The 24,066-nt window shown below is 42.7% G+C and overlaps 1 protein-coding gene and 1 long non-coding RNA gene across 2 annotated transcripts; both read left to right on the forward strand.

The window, feature by feature from the left end:
* The first annotated feature begins 3 nt into the window (after window positions 1-3).
* On the forward strand, window positions 4-19,113 carry RIOK1 (RIO kinase 1). Its single transcript, XM_081206426.1, has 18 exons — window positions 4-113; window positions 1,339-1,455; window positions 3,060-3,258; window positions 3,737-3,827; window positions 5,784-5,853; window positions 5,938-5,980; window positions 6,415-6,507; window positions 8,203-8,315; window positions 8,437-8,517; window positions 8,967-9,053; window positions 10,159-10,296; window positions 11,144-11,247; window positions 11,618-11,724; window positions 12,779-12,844; window positions 13,614-13,733; window positions 14,667-14,720; window positions 16,761-16,910; window positions 17,191-19,113. The coding sequence occupies exons 2-18, from the start codon at window positions 1,385-1,387 to the stop codon at window positions 17,299-17,301; spliced, it is 1,698 nt and encodes a 565-aa protein (XP_081062552.1). The 5' UTR covers window positions 4-113; window positions 1,339-1,384; the 3' UTR covers window positions 17,302-19,113.
* A 1,741-nt stretch (window positions 19,114-20,854) lies between these two features.
* LOC308594013 lies at window positions 20,855-24,023 on the forward strand. The gene is made up of 3 exons (XR_014011223.1): window positions 20,855-21,188; window positions 22,632-22,708; window positions 23,554-24,023. It is a non-coding gene; the product is annotated as an uncharacterized lncRNA (long non-coding RNA).
* Window positions 24,024-24,066: the final 43 nt, after the last annotated feature.

Below are 24,066 nucleotides of genomic sequence, written 5' to 3' on the forward strand. Positions count from 1 at the left end.
GGCAGGCGCCGGCAGCGACGGGCGCCCGGATTGGCGCGAGGGAGAAGGGGAGGAGGAGAAAGAGGGTTGGGCTGAGCCCTGCGGAGCCGGGCAGCGTGTCGGCGGAAGGAAAGGTAGGCCTGGGCAGCAGGAAACGGGCGGCGGGGTGGGAAGAAACAGCGGCTAGGGCGCCGGGGGAAAGGGAGAGGAGGCCTGGCCAAACGGGAGACGCAAAACCGGAGCGGGGCTTGGCGTGGACCTTTGTCCGAAAGCAGCGCTCCCCGCAAGAGGCCTGGGCGGCGAGTGCGCTTTTGCGCTTCTTCCCTTGCTGGCTGCTGCGGGCGCCGCGTTGGGGACCCCGGAGCAGAGCCTACAGGGGTTAGGCGCGTACAGTTTCGGACCTGGTTAAAAGGCAGGCTGCCTCCTATAGTTTGTGCTACCTCCTGAGTAGCCGGAGGTGAAGTCTAGCCTGGCGCGATCTTCTGTAGGATGTACACGCAGGATGTTGCTCTGTTGAGACGTATAATTTCCACGCTTCGTGCGAGTCCCCAGGCGGGGTTGTAGTCAAGTGTGCTGTGTGAAATGATCTGGAATAGTTGCACTCCTGGTTCTGTGCTCTATAGACTTAGTTGAGCAGTGTTTCTCAAACTTGGGTTCCTAGCAGTTGTTGGATGGTGGGAAAGGGTTCTAATCTTCAGCCTGCCAAACCCTGGAGATGGGTATTTGAGTGGTTAAAAAGGGTTATGGTCAAATAATGGCCAAGTTCGTTAATGGCACCACCTCCAGATGACCTGTTTATACTGATTTGCTTGTGCAAATATTATCCTGAGTTATGGAGTATTTGCTCTGGCTTCTTAACAGTTCTGCAACGATTAGCATTCGCTCTAATTTGCTTCTGGAGTACTTACACGTCTTCCCATTGAATTGGTTCATCTCACACTTCCCAGTGTAATTTCACCATCCTTTTCCTAATCTCAGAAAATCTTGTTTTTGTTTTTAGGGGATTGGACGGAGCACTTCAATCCGCTTTAATTTTTCAAGTCTAAATTCCCAGTATGTGCTTGAATCCTTCCTTCCAGAACAAGAACAATGGTTTTTATTTCATTTATTTACTATTTCATCATTCTTATAACCAACCCTTCCTCCCACAGGGAGGATGGCTTACAAGAATAGTAAAAAAGCTAGCAATGCTAAAATCGTAATAAAACAGCCTTAACACAACAATCGGACAACAATCAGTTATGGAATATTGTAACAGGTTGAGCCTACTACTTGGATGAGTACAGCATGCACACCACCCACCCACTCGCAATATATAGTGTGTAAAACATTGTCTTATTGTCCAATAATATTTTACAGGAAGTGGATCGGGGTTGTGTGCATTGGAGATCTTCTACTAGCCGCAATGAATTACAGGGTGAAAATTATGAGCAAAATAGTTCCAGGGCAATTTGACGATGCGGAATCTTCAGACAGGTAATGGAACAATAGAATTGTCGAAAGTGATTTTCAGATGGTGTGGAAGAACAGAGCTCCACAGAGTCATCTTTCCGGAGAGGCTGTTTGAAGTATGGGGAGAAAAAGAGAGTAGCAATGTGATGTTGACACAGAAGAGCAGCAGAACATTTGGGGATATTTTTTCCTTCCTTTTCCTAACCTGTCATAGGTTGGGCTCAGTTTCCATAATGTACCACATTATGAAATGTGATTTTGTCAAGAGTATGTTTCTGGTATGGACTTGCTGGGCTGGCTTCAGTTATAGGCAGTTTTTACAAAAGCTGCCATATCTTGTTTACAGTATCCAAGGCCTAATAATCAATCGTGCTTGTACTTTCGTTCCCAGTTCCTCTTGCTGGATTTCTCGTGCATCTCCATTCATACAGAGAGGGGTATCTATGATCCGATAATGTTATTTATAAGACTTTCAGCTAATTCACTTATCAATAAGGAAGATGCACAGAAATTTAGACCGGCGTGGATAAGTAGCCGAAATATGTAACTGCCACCAATGCTGTCCTTCCCGGTAGTCAAGTGCCAACCTAGATAACTTCACAGTAGCACTTTCTTTTAAAATGCAGATCAAATGAAAGGAAGGGAGGGGATGGAATCCAACAACCAAAGAAACACTGAATCTTATTACAGTAAAAAAAGTTTCAAAGCTGTATTTCTCTCTTTTATTGTCTACGATATCTGTAATAATAATATACAGGATAAATCTATTTTGTTTCTGCCTACTTGCAAACTAAATTGAGTTATAGTAAAAGTTCAGAACTAATACACCCTACTTCAAAATTTCATCGGTTTCAACACCACCAATAGCCTTCTTCAGAAGTTGCTCGTGCACATACAGCCTGCAGAAGAGGCTGTTGGGTCATGCTGCCTGACCCTGACACCCATGTGCTCAGTGTGGGTGTCTGCAAAAGAAAAGCATGGACACATTGCTGCAAGACTGAGAACCCTCTTCATGTAGGGTTTCCAATCATGTGAAAGCATATTCGCATAGTAGATGTGCCTGAGCCCATCTTTTACAGATGTGGGCATTGGAGGCATGGATATAGGAAGCTGCCACATACTGAACAGGATCATTCGTTCCTCTAGCGCAGTATTTTCTGCACTGAACAGCAACAGCTCTCCAGGGTTTTAAACTGTGACGTTTTCTGGAGATGCCTGGGATTGAACCGCAAAGCGGATTCTGTACCACTGAGCCTTAGAGTCCTTGCAGAGGCATTCCCCCACAGTCTTCCAGGGGCAGGGTTTGCTGAGCATGAACCTTGGAAAGGCTTGCAAGTCGCCTTGATCCTTGTCACCCTTCTTGTACACAAGAGGGGCAAGGGGGAATCTCCCAGGTGTGACACTGAGCCTCAAGGAAGCTTGGAAGTTAGTCAGTGAACTTACCTGGGACGGCTAACAGCAAAGCAGCAATTAATCTGTGGTCCAAGGTACTATTTCAGTATAATAATAATAATACTGATGATGATGACGACGACAGGGAGCTAGTTGTACTGTGTTGCTGGCTTTGTGCAACTTGATGTGTTTATCATGATTTTACTAAATACGTGCTTTTAAAATACATACGTTAGCGAATGCACACAGGCTTCGAACGCAGCTGAAGAGGAGAAGGCGGTCTTTATAACGCAGCAGCCACGTTTATGTGAGGAAGCAGACGAAGGTGAATTGGATGAGAGTGGCGAGGAGGAGGAGGACAGCGATTGGGACTGGGACGATGCCATGGGGAAGCTCACGAAGCGAAATCCGTTATCTGCAGGCAGAAACCCTCAGGTATGTTCAAGGAATGTGTGGCTTGAGGGTGCCAACTTGTTGTTGCTCTTAAGTGAGTTTTTAGACGGACTCAGGTTTAGATCCTAGCTACACCTGCAGGGATGATAGGTATTGTAGTCCAACAACCTTTGGAGGGAAGCAGGTTTGCTGCCCCTGGACTGGGCAACCTCCAAGGTCCTTTTTAACCCCATTTTCTGTAACTCTGTAATGAGGGATCTGGAGTGAGTTGCAGCATCGCACGCTCCCTCTTCCTCTGGTGCAAATATACCCCTCCCTCCCAGGCATAACCATGGTTAAAGTGTTTATCAGAGCTTGACTTCACATGCCGATTGGGCTTTTGTACCCAGGTGGATGGTCTGTGAAATTTGCATGAGAAGGGATGGGTTGTGCAAGCATGATGTCCAGATTGTATAGCTCTGGTTATGAGATCGGGAGTATCATTGTGTGACAGGGTTTCTTTTTTTTGTTTTTGTTTCAGGCCAATAAGCAAATTCCTAGCTGCAACGCGGCCAAAATGTCCACTCCTACAGATAAGGCCCTAAGAAAGTTTGAGAATAAAATCAATCTAGGTAAGAGCAGTCATTCTTGTTTTCTAGAAATAGGTATTTGCTAAGGACCGTGCCATACAGCCATATTTGCTGGGTTGAAGTTGGTGAATCCATGTGTTTCACACTCCCTAATATAACTCATCAGCATGAGTTTAAGAACTGCAGACAGGCACACAGAGCCTGAAAATGTGTTTCTCAGGCTCTGTGCTCCTGCCTGCCTACACTTTAGAGAACACCACCCCTCCCCCCAGCTCATGCAAGGGGGCACAGGACTTGATCAGCTGTAGGGCTGGCCGATGTATCTCGGTGGGGAGGAAGAAACGGTCGAGATACATTCCAGAATCAGAAATATATCAGCATATCATGGTATTTAGCTGCTGATATATCACAATGCTGAAAACCAGCCCTGCTTGAAAAGACTATACAGTGGTACCTCGGGTTACATAGGCTTCAGGTTACAGACGCTTCAGGTTACAGACTCCGCTAACCCAGAAATAGTACCTCGGGTTAGGAACTTTGCTTCAGGATGATAACAAAAATTGTGCTCCGGCAGTGCAGCGGCAGCAGGAGGCCCCATTAGCTAAAGTGGAATTAAGTTCTTAACCCGAGATACGACTGTACTCTGGTGGAACACTGAGATTGTCTAATAAACTGTTCCCTCCATGTGAGCTTTGTGTCTGGCAAAGATATGGTTGTACAGTGGTACCTCGGGTTACATACGCTTCAGGTTACAGACGTTTCATGTTACAGACGTTTCAGGTTCCGCTAACCCAGAAGTAGTACCTCGGGTTACGAACTTTACCTCAGGATGGGAACAGAAATTGCTCGGCGGCAGGCCCCATTAGCTAAAGTGGTACCTCAGGTTAAGAACAGTTTCAGGTTAAGAACGGACCTCCGGAATGAATTAAGTTCTTAGCCCGAGGTACCACTGTACCCTAATGGTAACCATTGGGTGGGCATGGGGGGGGATTAACTTGATATTTTTCTTTTTAAGCTATTCTTTTTTAATCATATTTTCTGTGTAGCACATGGCACACTATGGCTGTCACAGGACAGGGATGCTGTGGCCCTCCAGATGTTGCTTGACTACAACTGCCGTCATCCCTGATGATTGGTTACGCTGGATAGGGCAGATCAATGTTGCGAGTCCAACAACATTGGGAGAGCTACAAGTTCTCTCATTCTGCCCATTCTCCTCTGTCTGCACGACAGCAGGTATCACTGAACCCCCCTCCATTTGCAGGTCCTGCATCCCACAGCACACCCTTAGTTACTTCTGGAGCAAACCTTAAGTTCCTTTGGCCACAGGGAGAGAGAAGGAAGTTATTCGTACCAGTTTTCATCTTCAACACCCCAGTATATTCATGCCTATGTGAGAGCAATGTAATAGACATCTCTTTTGTGTGCCATTGTCTGAAACCTTAGGAGGGTGTTGGAGGAGTCTCTGAGAGTCTGGCCTAGTTCTCTGTATTGTTCACTTCCTGCCGAAATAGCAGGCCTGAAACTACAGTGGTACCTCTGGTTACTTATTAATTTGTTCTGGAGGTCCGTTCTTAACCTGAAACTGTTCTTAACCTGAGGTACCACTTTAGCTAATGGGGCCTTATGCTGCTGCCGCGCCACTGGCGCACAATTTCTGTTCTCATCTTGAGGTAAAGTTCTTAACCCGAGGTACTACTTCCGGGTTTGCAGAGTCTGTAATCTGAAGTGTTTGTAACCCGAGGTACCACTGTACTTGTGTTTAAATGATTTTTGGACTACAAAGAAGCCAAATTTAGTACCTTTGTTGTGTGTAATGGCTTTATTTTACAGACATTGCAACAAGGACATTTTTCTTGATGTGTCTTGGATAAGGAGCGTGACGCATTTTCAGGCTGCAGAGTGAGAAACTAGTTTTAAATTGAGAAGTGCGGGTAGGCGAAAGAGGAATGTATTGGTGTTAATTTCCTTATATGTGTGTGTTTTCCCCTCTTCAAGACAGGCTACACTTTGCTGACTCTGTTATAAATAAAGTTACTGAGAAGTCCAGGCAGAGAGACGCAGAAATGTAAGTAGTGAGGATGACACATTTGTATTTCAGTATTATCCAAATGAAGCGTAGTGGATCATGAAATTCCTTTGTTTCCACTAGGTACCGGGTGAAAGACAAGTCGGACCGAGCGACAGTGGAACAAGTAAGTCACGCAAAGTATCAGACAGTTGCAAAAAAATCCCCATTTAAATAAAAATCAAGAGTCCTCACCTTTTTAAAAAAGCAAACTGTCGTAATAAAATGATTCAACCACATTTACTCAGAAGTAAGTCCTGAATAATTCTGTAGTGGGTGTCCATAGCTCTGTAGCTTTTAGTCTTCCACTTTTGCTTAAATCTTGATATTTACTTACTCCATTTTAATCAACCATTTTTACTGTGATTTATTGTTCAAATTCTTGGCTTGGACTAATCTAACACTTAGCTTCTAAAAAAACCCCAATGCTCTTAGCTCTCTTTGTGTTTTTTATTATTTTATATAATCTCTTTTATGTGAGAATATAGATGGGACCAATAAATGCAAGAGAAAAGTTCCAAGTAATGCCATTTCATAGGGCTGTTTTGTTGCTTTCCTGAGGTTCTGGATCCAAGGACTAGAATGATTCTGTTCAAGATGCTAACCAGAGGTGTCATATCGGAGATCAATGGCTGCATCAGCACAGGAAAAGAGGTTGGTTTCACCACAAAAAGAGCCGGCTATAGTAATCTATTTAAAACAATTAGACTAAAAAGAGGGTCCCAATTAAACACACAACACATTTTCAAAATATAAATAAAAACCAAATTAGTTCAAACTCAAGTGGCAGACAATTATACAGTAAAGGTAAAGGGACCCCTGACCATTAGGTCCAGTCGTGGCCGACTCTGGGGTTGCAGCGCTCATCTCGCTTTATTGGCCGAGGGAGCTGGCGTACAGCTTCCGGGTCATGTGGCCAGCATGACTAAGCTGCTTCTGGCGAACCAGAGCAGCGCACAGAAACGCCGTTTACCTTCCTGCCAGAGCGGTACCTATTTATCTACTTGCACTTTGACGTGCTTTCGAACTGCTAGGTTGGCAGGAGCAGGGACCGAACAACGGGAACTCACTCCGTTGCGGGGATTCGAACTGCCGACCTTCTGATCGGCAAGTCCTAGGCTCTGTGGTTTAACCCACAGCGCCATCCGCGTCCAAATTATACAGTATAAGCATGCAAAGACAATGGAGAGGTTGTACACAACACTAAACAATGTTTTAGTGTTATGATGGTGAGCTGCAGTTGTGTGGTTTCTTCCTTCCACCCTCAATCAATGCTGTGAGAAGATTAGAAGCAGAATCCAGGTGATTGTAACACAGAACATAATGTAATCCAGCCTTTTGTAATTACCTTTTGGGGGTCAGATCCAGCTTGCAGGCTGTCAGTTAGAAGTCCCTGTGCTAGATGACTGATCTTATTTACCGTATTTTTCCGTGTATAGGACTAGGTTTTTTTCCTTTAAAAAATGTCAAAAATTAGGGGGTGTCTTATACACGGGGCCATCTCTCCCCCCCCATATTCTTAAATCTGAGTCCCCCAAAATAGGGGGTGTCTTATACATGGGGGCGTCTTATAGATGGAAAAATACAGTAATAAGTGGGCTTCGTGTGTGCAATAGTGTAACAGAAGAGGATTCATTTTGTGAGAACTTTACATCCATCTTTATTATTTTCATGAAAGGAATCTTGTTCTGCGTGCTTCATGCAAATTGTGTGCATCATTGGCACTATGGTTTGCACATGCATGCAGAAGTATGCAGGTATACCCCCCCCCCCGCGCCTCTTCTGTTCATGATCCAAGTGTTCGGGGACTGAAAATGTAAACAGAAATGTGGATCTACACTGGTGTCTTCTGGAATAGGGCTGCACAGGTACAGTGGAACCTCGTGTTACGTACTGTCCTTCGGGTTACGAGCTCCGCTAACCTGGAAGTAGATGCTCCTGGTTGCAAACTTTGCCCCGCGATGCGAGCGCAAGTCGCGTGGTGGCGGCAGCGGGAGGCGCCATTAGCGAAAGCGCGCCTCATGTTAAGAACGGTTTCGGCTTAAGAACGGACCTCCGAAACGAATTAAGTTCGTAACCGGAGGTACCACTGTACTGACCTGTTAGCCTTGTATTTTGGTCTGCTTAGTCCTTAATAACCTTTTTTTTTTGTAGCCCAGGTAGGCAGTAGAACCTATTGGTTTCTTGGGCTGCCTTTAGCTTGGTGGATTAAGTAGACTTTTGTAGTATAAGATCTCCTTGGATTGTAATCTTTAAACTATGGGGTGTGTTTTTTTTAGCAACAGGGTCCTTATCTTTGAATAAAGATCAGATGATACATTTTTGTTTTGCCTATTTGCAATTTGCTAGGCTAATGTATATCATGCCAACACAGCAAACGGAGAGAACAGAGCCATAAAGATTTATAAAACGTCGATACTGATGTTTAAAGATCGGGATAAGTATGTGAGTGGAGAGTTCAGGTGAGTCTGAGATTTTAATTTTTACTTATGTGTGCAGGCTTACTTGACATTTTCCATAACAATAATTTCCATGCTGGGTTTTTTTTTTATAATTGCATTTGCCTGTTGTTGTTATCTCAAGGTTTCGCCATGGCTACTGTAAAGGAAACCCAAGAAAAATGGTCAAGACGTGGGCAGAAAAAGAAATGAGGAATTTAACAAGGTGACCTTTTTCAAACATTTTGGCCAAGACTTTGTTCCCATACGCCAGCTTTCATCAACCTGGTGTCGTCCAGCTGTTCCAGCCTACAACAGCCGTCAGGCACAGAGAGTTGTAGTCCAGAGCACCTTTGCAAAGGCTGCTATGCTCCATTTTGTAGTGGATCAAATGAACATTTTAATGGGCTCCCTTGGGAAATTAGAATGGAATCCTAGGGTTTCAAGAGATGAGAATTTTGCTAACCCCAGTCCCTTTTCCCATAGATGAACATTCCTATTTCCCCACAAGTCATTCTTACCTTTCTGACAGATAAATGGAGTCTTTTTTGTGCTATAACTATTAATGGGCCTTTTAAAAAAAAACTTAGAACATTTTAGTAAGTGTTACAAGTGTTTTTTAAAAAGCCCTTCATGCTGGATAGTATCATTTTGGGGGGCCTTTTTTTTTTGTAGGTTACATACAGCCCAAATTCCATGCCCAGAACCTATTATGCTCAGAAGTCACGTTCTTGTTATGAGCTTTATTGGCAAAAATGACATGTAAGTATACTCAGAAACTTTGTTTGTGTTTGCGTATTTTTTTATATAAAGAAATCACTTTATTAGCAATTCAGTCCTGTATCTAGTCAGAAGCAAGTCCATAGCTCTGTTATTGAGTTTTCTCATCTGTCTATCTCAAAAAAATGCTATTGTATTGTCATGTAGTTTAGACAGGGCTGTCTCATCATTGCTTTGGGGGGGGGGGGAGCTTAAAGAATAAAAATCTGAAAGCAAACGGGGAGAAACATAATATAATTAGTTAGATGCGAATAACTGATACAATTCGTTAGATGTGAATATAGTGGTACCTTGGCTTTCTAATGTAATCCATTCCGGAAGACCGTTCAAGTTCTGAAATGTTCGAAAACCGAGGCGCAAAGGGTGGTCTGCAAATTTGATAAACAAATATGAAAAAAATAACATATGCACTCAGCGGAGCCGTGTGGCGTGTTTGACTTCTGAGGCGTGTTAGAAAACTGAAGCGTTTACGGCATTTGAAAACCAAAACGTTTGTCAAAAGAGGCGTTTGAAAACCGAGGTACTACTGTACATACTTGATTAGCTTACCCCACTCATTGTATAAGCAAATACAAAAGACATATGCGCAAAGGAAATGAGAGAGAGGTCTACTGAAATAAAACAAATAGTGATAATAATAGTAACTGTGATAGATATATAGAAGACGCCATAGAAGGAAAAAAAGGAAAGAAGAAGAAAAAAGTAGAGGAAGGGAGGGGAATAGGTGTGTGTTTGTGTGTGCATGTGTGTATAATGCAGTGGAGAGTTATTCAAAAGTCAGGTATTTGAAAATAGGTTACAAGGGGAGGTGTTGTCTTTGACCCTTTCTTCCAGTAGCTTATGCCTCCGTATACCAGTCTCTGAGAATTGCAATTGGGGAGAGTGCTGTAACACTCTGGTCCTACTTATGAGCTGACCATTGTGGGAAATGGGACGTTGGACTCGATGGGCCTTTGGCCTGACTCAGCAGAGCTCGCATTCTGTTAGCCAAAGTGGGTATGGTATTGGAGAAGGAGGAGGACAGCTGTTGATTATATTCTGGTGTTTTTTGTTCTCTCTCTCTCTCCCCCTTTCCTTTTGATCCAAGGCCTGCTCCATTGTTGAAAAACGCCCAGTTGTCGGAATCCAAAGCTCGGGAGTTGTATCTGCAAGTCATACAATACATGAGAAGAATGTACCAAGATGCCAAGCTCGTTCATGCAGATCTCAGTGAATTTAACATGCTGTATGTTTTAAAGAAGCTGAACGTTGATACTTCTTTCATCCGTATATGTTACCTTGCACAACTCTGTCCTGGAGCTAGGGTGTTGCCCTCCTGGCTCCTCAGCCTGTGAATTTGAAAGATGATTTGTGTCATTGTTACACAAGAGCTCTTTAAAAATTGGTGCAGTTTCCAAGAAACAAAATGAAAAATGAAAAGCTGAATTTATCCTACAAAATGAGGTCAATTGTAAATGAGCTTCTATTCTCCTTTTTTCCTAAAACCATTTTGGGGGTTCAGTGAAGGTTGGCTATCTTTCTGCAGTATAAAAATAAATATGTAGAGCAAGAGATGCAATTGGACTTAGATCAAGCATCTTTTGCCATCCTAAGATTCAGGTGTTTGACATGCTCCTTCGGCTCTGTTTCCAAGGTTTCCCTAAAGTTAAAACCTTGGTCAAGTATCTTTTATAAGTCTATACCCAGCTTTTCATGGATCTTAAAGACACCTCTGGCATCTGCGCTTAGATTCTCCTGCTTCGGCTTATGGCGAGAAGTAAGAAATGAGATTAAGAAAATAGCTAAAACGCATTGATCAGCCTTGTATCTTCTGATCTGCCCTCTGCTTTCAAGTAGAAAATAATAATAAAATAATAATAATAAAATTCATTTTTATTTCAGTAAACAAAACAATCGTAGGGCATACAGTGGACTTATTTCACAGAAATGACTTGTGCTTTACATTAGCTGAAATTCTAATGACCTCCCTCTTTCACCCTAAGTGGTAGAATGTTCCATAAAAAGTCCCTAGTAAACTTTCAGAAACAGCAGTACTAACAATAGCATCATGTTGCTTATTCCCACTTCTCCAGGTATCACAGTGGTGAGGTATACATCATAGATGTGTCCCAGTCAGTGGAACACGACCACCCACATGCTTTAGAATTCCTGAGGAAAGACTGCTCTAACATCAATGGTGAGTTCCATCAACATACTGGATATCTTGAATATTTTTGTGTGCATGATTTAATCCCCTGTCACGTGACAGATTTGCATGCATGGATCTGATCCCGATTGCTCATACATACAGTTTTGAATTGGCACTGGTATAGATTTTCCTGCAAATTAAAATTATTATTGAGTTATCTCGAATGATATTTCGACTCGGATATGCTTTGAAGATTGGTTGCTTCAACATCAACTGTCCAGGATAACTCTTGAGGACTCCACCAAATAACAGGGTTATTCTAGTAATTTTTTTATTTTACAAGAGTTCAGATATTCCACACTGCATTTGGTTTGCATAGGTGCGAATATCTTATGTCGCCTGTGGTCCTTTCTGGCAGATTTTTTCCGGAAGTACAATGTTGCGGTGATGACGGTGAGAGAACTCTTTGAATTCATTACAGATCCATCTATTACAAACGAGAACATGGATGCTTACCTTGAAAAGGTAAAGCTTTAGAGATTTTGCCTCTGTGGGAAAGCATTAAGAGGGAAGATATTGGTTCAACTCTCTTACAATTCTCTTTTTATAAATGAAAGCTGATTTAGCTATTGTGTATAGCAACGATGTTGTTTTTGCAAAGGTTTCTGCATCCTGCTATAGATACGGAAGTATGATACACATACACTGCTGATGAAATATGAAGGGAGAAAAAAAGTGTGTCTGTTTCGGTCCTTTCCCACAAACATATAACGTCTGCATTATTGGTCTAGTACTCTACACTAATTCTCAAAGTTAACCTTCCCCAAACTGGTGCCCTCCTGTTGTTTTGGACTACAGATCAAATTATCCCTGACCTGGCTGGGGACGGTTGGAGCTATATAAGGTTGAAGACTTAACCACTCAATTCAGTTAGTTGCTTATTTGTGCTGTATTCCTCTACTCATATGGCATATGGAGTGGCTTTACAACATAAAATGCACAACAGAAGTACAACATGTACATTAAAAATGCTAATAATAAGTAAAGTAAAAAAAAACCACAAATGTAATATGAAGACAGCAATAGTCAAACCTTTAAAGGATTATAAGTCTGTAAAAAAAAAAGAATAGAGCAATGAAAAGAAGGCACAGAGAATAATGTGTTTCCACAGGACATGTATTAAGACGTCCAAAGCTGATTTTAAAGCATGAGAAGTTCTGTATCGGATGTGAGAGTTGTTAAGGTAACCAGAACCTGGACAGTTTAGAGCTTTGAAGGGCAAAATTAGCAGTTTTAATTGAGCCCAGACGAAACAAGCATCCAGTGAATTTGAGAAAGAATAAAGAGTTTACATGCTCTGGACAAAGATCTGGCCTGCATATTTTGGACCAATTCAAATTTCCCATCTGTTTTTAAAGGCAGTCCCTTGTAGAAAGCCTATTCTGGGACAGGGACAGCCCCTCTGGGAGTGGTAGCGGTGACTGAAATAGGAAGAGCTATTTCTTAGGGCTATATAGAGAGCATTTAGGTCTTGGTGGGCTTTAAGTCACTGTTAAAAGTCTTGCATTATATCCTATAGGCAATGGAAATATCGTGTGAGAGGACAGAGGAGGAAAGGTCCAATCAGGATAATGTGGATGAAGAGGTAAGCCAGAGCCTGGATTCCCCCACGTCTTCTGTATCTGTTGTGTCTCTTCTGTGAAATGTTCATCAGTACTTTGACAATGTTCTGCAGTATCTTTATTAAAAATGTTTTTACAGTATCTAAATGTCCGTGAGATTATTGGCCTTGCAGTCTTTCTCTTTCTACACTTGAGTGTTTCCACCTGTTCCCATGTGGACTACACGATGGCAGTGTTCCCGAATCATGCCAAACCATGGTTTCTCATGTTGTTGTCTGTATGGCAAAGTGGTTAACACTAACCATGGTTGGTTTCACAAAAGCCAGCATTAACCACAGGTTGGGTCATCAAAACGAACCATACTTTGTGTTACTCACAGTTCTGGATCCAGATAACACTACAAGCTGTCATTAACTGGAGGTGAAAGCTTCTGAACTCCTCCAGGAGAAGGAGAAGGAATGGGGCACACGAGACCAGGGTTTGCTGCAGCTTGTGGTAAACCATGGTTTAGCATGATGTGGGAATATGACCAGTGTAGGAACACAGTGATCACAGATAAGGTTTCTAATCCTGCCAGCTGTTAAATATGTTGACATAATTACAACAATTGCTACTGGCCAAATCTAGGCCATCTGATTTCCATGTTGTTTGTCCACGTAAACATATACCTGAGAACCAAACTAGACATCATGTCAGAGGTCCACGATCTTTCGTGTCCTAGTCATATACCCTTTATTAAAACATTGACATTGCAGAACTGAATGAATGTTTGTGGTTATTTTGCCTTGTTAGGTGTTCAAGAAAGCATATATCCCAAGAACTCTGACTGAAGTTAAGAACTACGAAAGGGATGTTGACATAATGATGAAGCTGAAGGAGGAAGAGACAGCCTTAAATGTGCAGCAAGATAATGTAAGTATCCTTGGACTATGTGGAATTTGAGGTTGCACATACTGACCAGAATACCACGATACACTGTAACGATGGTAGCAAGTGTGTAATAAAACTGTTCCTAAAGGAAACCTCTCATTCTTTTCTTCCTCTATTTATAGTACTACAATTATAGCCTCAGTTGGTCTCAGAAATGGTAGATTATTACTATAAAAGGGATGGTCATGATGTAAATACTGGGACAGGATACCTAAGGGACAGCCTCATACTATATATCCCTGCCTGGTAATTGCTGCTCAGATAAGGCACTGCTGAGAGTAGTGTGTGCCCCAGAGTTACGCTTAGTTTGTACTAGAAACGGGGGCTTTTAGCATTCCCGCTGCAGCCCTCTGGAATAAGTTACCAATTGAAATCGGACAAGCGCCTAGCATCTTTACCTTCAGACATCTACTGCAAACGTGTGTGTTTTTGTCTATGAAAGCATTCCCTGAAGGGGTGACACAATCATTCTATCAAATATTATTTGTTTCTCTTGTAAAAAGGTTTTTCGTTGTTTGTAGAAATTGCTTTAGTTTTCGTAAAGACTTGGTGATTTTTGTGTCTGTTTTATCTCATTTGGACACTGCTTCAATGGCTTGAGGCTATGAATCAGTTTATAAATCTGTATGCCTGCATGTATGAATAAGTGCCTGTATTCACAGAACAGCAGGGTGTTAATGCGCACACTGAGTACTTGACGCAGTGATCAGTGCTTTGTGTCAACTGAGCCAATGTAATGTAATGGGTAGGCTGAGGGACATAGACTGGAGACACCCAGCTTCATATTGCTGCTTCCCCAAAAGGCTCATTGAGAAGGATTACCAGGATAATATATATGAAGCCTTTGGACATTTGAAACGTGCTATATGAATGCAAACGTTTATTCTAAGTTTCTTATATTTATTTCCGATGCAGATTCTCTACCAGACTGTGACAGGGTTAAAGAAGGATTTATCAGGTGTCCAGAAGGTAAGTCGGAGATTGTATTCTTCTGTGTGTAAAAATCACTTTGTCTGAAGCTTCTCACAAGATTGAATTTGCATTGCATGTATGTATTGGGTAAATATGGAAATATGGAATGTTTTGTTTCTATTAGCTGAAATATCCTAGTCTATGGAATCATAAGCTCGTGTCAAACATCATACCAAACAATACACAATCAGCAGATGATGGCTTACATCTGTTTGTCTGCCTTCATTTTCCCAACCCTTGGCTTCATAAATCCATACTTTCCTCTCCATGGTGCAGCAACCTCTGGAGGTAGGGCTATGGTTTGTGATTTGTCACAAATGAGTGACACTGACTAACAGTGGTTTACAAACCCATTTCAAGCCGTAGTTTGTAAATTCAGACATCTTTCCAAACCATAGCAAACCTCCCTTTCCCCATGAATTGGCATGCCATTGTAGAACTGGAAGAAGCCTTGTGGGTTATCTAGCCTCTTCCTCCGTAAAAAGCAGGATTCCCTAGTTTGATATTGGAATTGTTCTTCCAAATCTCCAGCTTTTCCTGAGCAGGTTGTACCCTTGCCTAATTACCGTATTTTTCGCCCTATAGGACGCACCTTTTCCCCTCCAAAAATGAAGGGGAAATCTGTGTGCGTCCTATGGGGCGAATACAGGCTTTCGCTGAAGCTTGGAGAGCGAGAGGGGTCAGTGCGCACTGCCCCCTTTCACTCTCCAGGCTTCAGGAAGCTATCAGCAAGCCTGGGGAGCCCGCGGGAGTTCCCGCAGGGCTCCCTAGGCTGCGAATAGCAGCCTGCCGCGCGGGGCGCCCTGAAGCAGAGCACCCCGCGCGCCGGGCAGACATCGGCCAGCCCCACAAGCTTAGGGGACAGCGGGGAGGCAGAGCACCGCCATACCGCTGTTCCCCGACCTGGTTTGGTTTCCCCGACCTGGTTTGGGGGGTGGGAAATAAAGGGAATTTTTTTCCCTTTATTTCCCCCCCCAAAAAAAAACAACAACAACTAGGTGCGTCCTATGGGACGGAGTGTCCTATGGGACGGAGCGTCCTATGGGATGAGAAATACGGTAATCTCCCAGTTTAGAAATGGTTGCCTGGTTTCCATCCTAAGGCTGCTTTGCTGTCACTAGAATCAAATTGCATATTGTCTTTACAGTGGTCTTTTAGCTACTAGAACAGTTCTTCCTGTGATGATATACAATACCTAGTTTGCTTGTTCATGTTCATTACTTGATTACTTTATCCTTGATGACTTCACAGGAAAAAAAATCATTGTGTTTGAGGCAATGTGAGCGGATACAAAAACTTGGCTGTGAGGGTAGATTTGTGCTGGTTCATTGATGCTCCATGTGTTCAACCAGCTGTTGAGGCAAGAATTGGCAACCTAAGGCTCTCCAGATGTTGTTGGACTCCCAGTTCCCATCATCCCTGACCATTGGCCATGATGGCTGGGGCTTATGGGAATCGTAGCCCAACAAGCCCTGGAGGGACACAGATTCTTCATTCCTGGCTTAAGAGTTAGCTTAGAGCAGGGTTTCTCCAGCTAGTTTTGAAATACAACTCCCATCAATCCTAGCTTGCAGCTGGAGACCCAAACTTGGGAAACCCTGGCTTCCCCAATGTAATATTCCCCAATGTAATATTCTCTTCCCCAATGTAATATTCTTCAGATATTTTAGATTACAATTCCCATCAGCCCCTGATAGCATGGCTAGGGATAATGAGCGTTTCGGTCCAAAATATCTGGAGGGCTCCAGGTCATTATTGGTGTGTGTGTGTGTGTGTGTGTGTGTGTGTGTGTGTGTGTGTGTGTATTCTCTGAGGGAAAACTACAGCAATTGTATAAATAGGTACAATACGTGAAGAAAGAGAGTTCAGCAACATACATCAACTCCTTTGTGAACTAACAAAAACAATTAGATTTAAGTGAGAACGAAGAAGAATTCTCTAGAATTGTAGTGCGTCCAGCGTTATTTCCTATGGAGCTTTTCTTGACACTTTGAAGTCCAGAACTAGAACGACACAATTATGTTGTCTGCCTTTTAGGTCCCTGCTCTCCTTGAAAATAGAGAGGAGGCAGAATCTGATTCAGAGGACCATGATAGTTCTGACCATTCAGAGTTGGGCTGCAAAGAGCAGGAAGAAGAATCTGTCCATCCTAAAGATCGACCTGCTGAAACCAGCGTGGATAAAAAGGTTAGCTGTTCAGATGCATCCTCCATGGTGGAGTGTATGCTTTGTGTGTGCTAAAGATTTCAGGTTCAGTCTTTAGGATCTGTAGCTAGGGCGAGGGAGAAACCTCGCCTAAATGCCTGGAGAGCCATTGCTGAGACAATACTGGGCTGGATGGGGCCAGTGGCATTAAAAACCCAATTACGCAGCATTAAAACATAAACATTCATAAATAAAACCTGTAATATTCTATGAGTCCACTTGGTCACTTAGGCCTGTTATTCACAATACTCTCTTTTTCCAGGAACGGAAGAAGATAGCCAAAGAGGCTCAGAGAGAGAAGAGGAAAAACAAGACCCCAAAGCACGTGAAGAAACGGAAAGAGAAGACTGCAAAGATGAAAAAGGGGAAATAAATCATGGCTGCCATTTCTAATGGGCAGCATTAGCCATTCGTGATTTAATGGGTTGCTGTTTCGATATTAAAATAAACCCCCTGGGCCATTTATTGTGGTGGCCACCAAAGGAACAATGTGAAAGGGACATACTGTTACCAGTCACCGAGATTTGCTTGTGTACCCATGCATATAGTCTATAGCTCACACCAGGAATGTCTTCTTGGTGGATAAATAAAAACAAATGGAATTCTTTTAAGGCCAGTCCAGAGAAATTTACGCAAGTTGTATTTTGCAGTTTAGTAGTGTGAACAGCCAGAGCGATGCCAGATTCTTTTTTCATGCTCCAAAGCAGATGCACATGCATATGTAAATAATAATAATGTGTATAGGGAGAAATATGCATACTCACAAATTAAAACTATCTGTTACATTGGAACAGCTGCAGTTTGTCTCGTGCACAGCGATGAAAATTGTCTACACTTTCATCATAATCCACAGCATTGATGGTATGCTGGAAGAGGGTAGGGAAGGAAAACAGCCAGGCTTGGAAAGGTGGTTGATCATCCTCATTCTTGGCTGTGTCTGGATTTGTGTTGGTCTAGAATGGGATGGACTAGGGGAAGGAATAGCAGTGCTTATTGCAGTACCTCGTTCCTGTCGTTCATCAGCAAGTGAAGAGTTAGAGATCCTCCTCCTGCCTGATGGGAGAAAACCAGCAGAGCTCTACTAACTGGACAGCTAAATTAAATCCTCGCCTTCTCTTTTGGAAATGTGTCATTTATTTCTCGATTGGCTTGTGACACTTCAGTGACCTTTTTCGGACATAACAGTAAGCCAAATTATAGCTTACAGTAGCATAAGCAAATAAGGTGTGCTGATGCAGTGAGAAAATCATGACATCTTCCATGCTCCTGCTCCACTACCAGGAAGTAAGCCGTGGTTTGGCTTAGTGTTACATAGGAACTTTTGGTTTGTTTGAGAAAAAAACATGAGTTCAGGCTTGAATATAATGTTATGGCAAACCATGGCTTCGCTTCTGATAGCATGGCAGCTGTACAGGAGGCCAAACGGCCAGCATTTTCTGACTTGATCATTCATGGTGAAGCATTTGTGCTAATCTGGTTTAGCATTATATACAAACTGGACCAGTGATACTTGCTTTTGTGATTAATTCTTCTGTGATAAATTTTTGTTCCTTCGGCTTCCTGGTTGTTAGAAGTACAGCCGTGCCTTGGTTTTCAAACACCTTGGGAGTCGAACATATTGACTCCCGAATGATCGAAAGCCGGAAGTGGTTGTTCTGGCTTTTGAAAGTTCTTTGGAACCCGAATGTCCAACACGACTTCCACGGCTTCCAATCGGAATCTGTGCCTTGGTTCCCGAACGTTTTGGAAGTTGAACAGACTTCTGGAATGGATTCCATTCGACTTCCAAGGTACCACTGTACTTGTTCAAATGGTAAAACTTGGAAGAGGAGCATTTTCCATTTTCAATGAGAGTGGATACTTGCAGACTGAAGTTCTGTGATACGTAAGAGCAATAATCTATTTGGATCTCGTGCAAGTGTTACCATTTGTTTTCAAAATATTTGAAATCAGAGTTCAGAGAACAAGCATTGCTGTGTTGTTTGGGGCACAATTCTGCAGATGTGCCTACAGTGTTTAGGCTAAACAAATGCAATGCAAACTATAACTTCAGTGGTATATTTATCTGGTTGGGCCTTTTAAGGAGCCAGAGTGCTCAAACAGCTGCACACAGTAATGTTTTATATACTGTACCTTACCGATGGTGCCCTTCTGTTTTAAAATAAACCTGAAAATATTCTCTGTATGGATACTGAGTCTATAATTAGAGGGCTAAATAAATTCATGGGCTAACAGTTGCACTGTGGATTCCAATAACAAATTCAATCCCAATAAATGTTCATTTTAAAAAAAAACAACAACCCTCTTTCTTTTGCTGTAAAATATGGATAACTCTGCAGTTGTGAAGTCAAACAAAATAATTGCTTTTGAGATGAGGGCTGAGCCCAATAACATTAGTTTACGCCACTTTTAAAATAAAAAATAAATTGCAGAACAGATATCGTAAAAACCTTTGAATAGTGCCAGTACCATCATGGACTAGATGGTTCACATATTCCAGAACAGTTGCAGTGTTTTCAATGAGACTGTCTTAAAGTAAAATGGATTGTGTTACAGTCTACATTTTCATGCATATTTAGTGTGATGTTCCAATTCATAGGTGCCAGAAGCAAACCTGCAGTCATTTCCCAACAGTAAAAGAAGCTTATCCTTTTTAATGTAGCATTCATTCATCAAAATACTGCATCGTCACCAGCTTCTGCACACAAAACCAGCTTTGCTGGCTTTTGAATAAAAATCTAGCATTTGCTTTAATGCTTAATTGGAAGCAAGGTGTTCACACATGTGTCAGTGGTCTTAAATCAGTATTTCTCAAACCTGGAGATATACACACACATACTATTTTAGTCTTGGGTGTACTGATCCTTTTCAGAGAAATGTGCCTCTGTATGATGTACAGCTGACAACTGGTATGCAATTCACCTGCAATCAGCAGAGACTTTCCTTCTGGGCCAGTAATAAATGGTGACAGGACTGTTTATTGCCCTTCTAAATCAGGTTTTTGGAGGAAAAGCACTATTAATTGCAGAGAGCGGAGATAAAAATGTCAGGAGCATCTCTCACTCGGTTCTTTTGAATACTTGCAGAACTGTGTGTAGATAAACAAAGCTCAGGTCATGTTCCTGGTATCCACCGGTTCCGTCTTCTAACGTGTGTTTTGCAGAGTGCCATTGATCCTATATACAGTGGTACCTCTGGTTACAGATGCTTCAGGTTACAGAATCCGCTAACCCAGAAATAGCACTTCGGGTTAAAAACTTTGCTTCAGGATGAGAACAGAAATTGTGCGGCGGCGGCAGGAGGCCCCATTAGCTAAAGTGGTACCTCAGGTTAAGAACAGTTTCAGGTTAAGAATGGTCCTCCAGAACGAATTAAGTTCTTAACCCGACGTACCACTGTACTTCCACGTTGCTAAGCCTCACTTCATTCGATGGGATGTGTACACTTAATTGTACACAGTGTTGCAACCAGTTTGCATCATTTGAATGTTCAGCCCCCTCTTAGAATTAAACTCTTATGTTTTTATTCACTCTTCCTCTCCCTCTTCACCTCAGCAACCACAACTTTTTAACAATGTACCTGATTGCCATAGGCTACAGGGAATGCATTGCAGAGGAGTACAGTGGTACCTCAGGTTAAGAACTTAATTCGTTCTGGAGGTCCGTTCTTAACCTGAGGTACCACTTTAGCTAATGGGGCCTCGCGCTGCCACTGCTCAATTTCTGTTCCCATCCTGAGGTAAAGTTCTTAACCTGAGGTACTATTTCTGGGTTAGCAGAGTCTGTAACTTAGGTACCACTATATATGGAATGTCCTCTAGATAAGTAGGTCTGGTGGAAGAGGAATAGTTCTCTCTATCCTACTTCAGGAAAACTGCCTGATTTGTATGTTGGCCTTGGAGGGAGACTGGCATGGAAATACTGTGGGCAAAGAAAAGGGGGGGTGGTTGCTGCTTTTTCTCTGCCAGCCTGCTTTGTGTTTCTGCACTGGCAGAGGAGAAACATAAAGTTTCCTCAGCTGCCGGCACAGAAACCAAGCCTGCTGCTGCTGCAGGAGGAGGGGCAGAGCGATCTGTTCCTTTGCTGCAGCCAAGCACAAAAACTGGGCTAGCGAATGAGGGGGGAAATGACCCACCCCTCCAAGCCATGCTTGGGAGAAGACATTTTAATTCTCAGCTATACTTTTCACAGCCTCTAGAGGGAGCCTCAACTTCAACCTCATAGGACAAAAAGGACTAGAAATAGATACGTACTGAGATTCGTAAGTTTTTTTGAAAAATATATATAAAAAGGTACCAAATGAGGGCATAAAAGATGGTTACTTTTAATGTAAATAGCATTTGACGTGGCACGTCCTTTGTAGAAAGAAAGGAAAAGAATATGTAACCATTTGCCCCACCGTAATTAATAGGGCTTACTCCATAGTGTGTTTTAAGATTTCAGACTTAGTATTTTATTTTATTTTTTAAAATTGGCCTTCTATCCTGTACTTGGAGTCTCCACAACACCCTCCCAAGGGACCCAAGCTGCAACTTCTGCTGTGAAACTTTGGTTCCTACTTGGAAGAGTCTACATGGCAATATTTAATGGGAAAGACTACAATTGTCTTGATTACAGTTTCCTTATTAATTAGTACAGTATCCGCTACTACTAATCTAACGGCAGGATTCAATAGCTATTTTATTCGGCCTTCGCCCCGAATTGTTGCCTCTACTTGTGAGAGCCCTGAGGTACCATAACAAGATGGCGGCTGTGTTGCTTCATGCTCTGCATCTTCGCTAATCCCCTTGCCTGCATTTCTTTGCTCTCTTGATGTGGCTGAAATGATTCTCTATTGTTTACTGGGTAGGCCAGACTTTAAATCAGACAAAAGTTTCAACACCTTCCTTCTGGCATTAGAGTCTGGGTCCTGCGACAGCTATCCTCTTGTGTCATGTGGCCCAGCTCCAAAACGGTTGAAGGCAACTTTAAAAACCTAGGCCAGTTCACGTATTTCTCCATGTTGCCAGTGCAGCACCATGCAAGCAACAGTGTGCCCACCAGTGCCTACAAAAAGGTCTCACCAAATAGCCCCTTGGTCACTCACAACGTATGGGAGACTGTTTGCTTTTTCTGCTCGGTTCTTGTTTGCGCTGGCTCAACATTGAACATGGCCCCATAAACAGGCCCACATTTCAATGGATGCCAGAATTCAGCACCCACCGTCCCGTCTGTTTGGAACGAGGAGAGGTTCTCTGTGACTCTGGCTCATTGGCTGGGGATGCTTTCACAGTTTTGTGGCCCTCTCTCTCTTTCCGCTTTTATGTGGCAGCTGCTTGGTGTTATTCCACATCCCCACAGCAGCCAGTTTATGTTATAGCATATCCTTGCACCAGCCCATTTGGGACTGGTGTCCTCAAAATCCCTAATGCGCCCATTGCCAAGAAAGGCTGGTGACCTCCTGGATATTGTAAACCAATTACTTTATACTTTCCAAATGAATGTATTAGGATGTGCTGCTTGAAATTGGTTACCTGGTTTCTGGAAGGCCGCATTTTAATACCCATAGACTGATTTAAAGCCACCTTTTACTTATAGAGGAAGCAGGCATGAGAAGCAAAGCAATACTCCAAAATAAGCAGAGTTGCAATGGTACTGATACCTGTTGGATATTTCATATATATATAATGTGTTAATTCCTCATCCTTTTTTGTTTTTTGTTTAGCCTAAGACATTGCAAGGCTCACACCACCCTATGACAGTTGGCAACTAACTGCAGAGATTATAAAAACCGGACAAAAAGTAAGTTATTTGTTGGCATATGAAAAAGCTGTTGCCCCACGGCAATGACAGCACATGCTTTGGCTGAGTTATTTTTTCCATTGATCTATGCATATGTGATGAACATCTGTTTGCTCCTCTCATTTCTCTCTCCCAGGTCTTCTGTCTTCTCCTTTCTCTCTCTCTCAGGTCTTCTGTCCTGTTTCTTTTGGTTTATGAAAAGGGCTGGTCTTAAGAAGACCTGACTTTTGTGGTTTAAATAACAGTAAAGAATAGGAATGAATACTGATGAATGTCAGGATAGGTTAATATTTTCAGACGATACTACTCTCTATGCTGGAGGGAGAGAATAAAAATGAAAGTGTGAGCAGATCATTGGTTCATTTCTAAAATTAGTGATGTTGGAGCAATTTGAGAAGCTGCAGCCTCTGAGCTACATGTGCCTCTCCCAAGCCTGAGGAAATGTTGTGATATTTTTGCACCCAGCATGGCTCTTATGCCTACAACATTTGTATGGGTGGCATAACTTCAGCAGGTAGATTTATCTCTTTGCTGTCAACTATATATTTTGAGAATTGATTTATCTGCCCATCTGTACTCTATGAGTTTAGACGCCTATTGGGATATCATCACCAAACTCAGCATGATGGTTCCTGAGGTAGGAGCAGTAGTCTTAAATGGCATTTTGAATCAAGATGGTGGATCGAAACATGACTTTGATGTGACAGATCCAAACTCACAAACTGCATTATCCATTTAAAAATCACAATATTTGTTAGTTTCTATGAATTCCCAGCCAGCACCGGGCACTGCTGCTAGTATCTCTAGGACATGAAAACTTTCACCTACTTAATTTCTCCTGTCAGGGAAAACTGCTCAATTTGTGTTTGTTGTGCCCAGGAGCCCTGCCAGGAAAAGGTGGCAACTCTCACCAGAGGACACATACCCTTTATGACATCCTTTCTTCATTCAACTTCTGCCAAACACAATACAAAGTCCAAGTTTTGTAGACTGGAGATAAGACCGCTTCATTTGTTTGTTATCTCTTTCTTTATGGCTGCTGCACCTTTAATGGCACCCAGGCACACAGAAACATAGCAGGTGGCACCTCTACATTTCTGTTTGTTAGACCTGCTGTTGAACCCCAAGGAGCAGAGATGGTGCCAAAGATAACAGCCCTAACCCTGTGTTGTGGGGGGGGGGATGTGTGTGGGGATCCAGGTTGCAGTCCTCTACTCACTTGACCTGGGACTGCAAGACCCACGGCCAATGCAGTGGGGCTTAAAAGGGACCCCTGACCATTAGGTCCACTCATGGCCGACTCTGGGGTTGCAGCGCTCATCTCACTTTATAGGCCGAGGGAGCCGGCGTACACCTTC

This window comes from Podarcis bocagei (genome assembly GCF_964188305.1).
Source record: "Podarcis bocagei genome assembly, chromosome: 8".
Classification (NCBI taxonomy): Eukaryota; Metazoa; Chordata; class Lepidosauria; order Squamata; family Lacertidae; genus Podarcis; species Podarcis bocagei.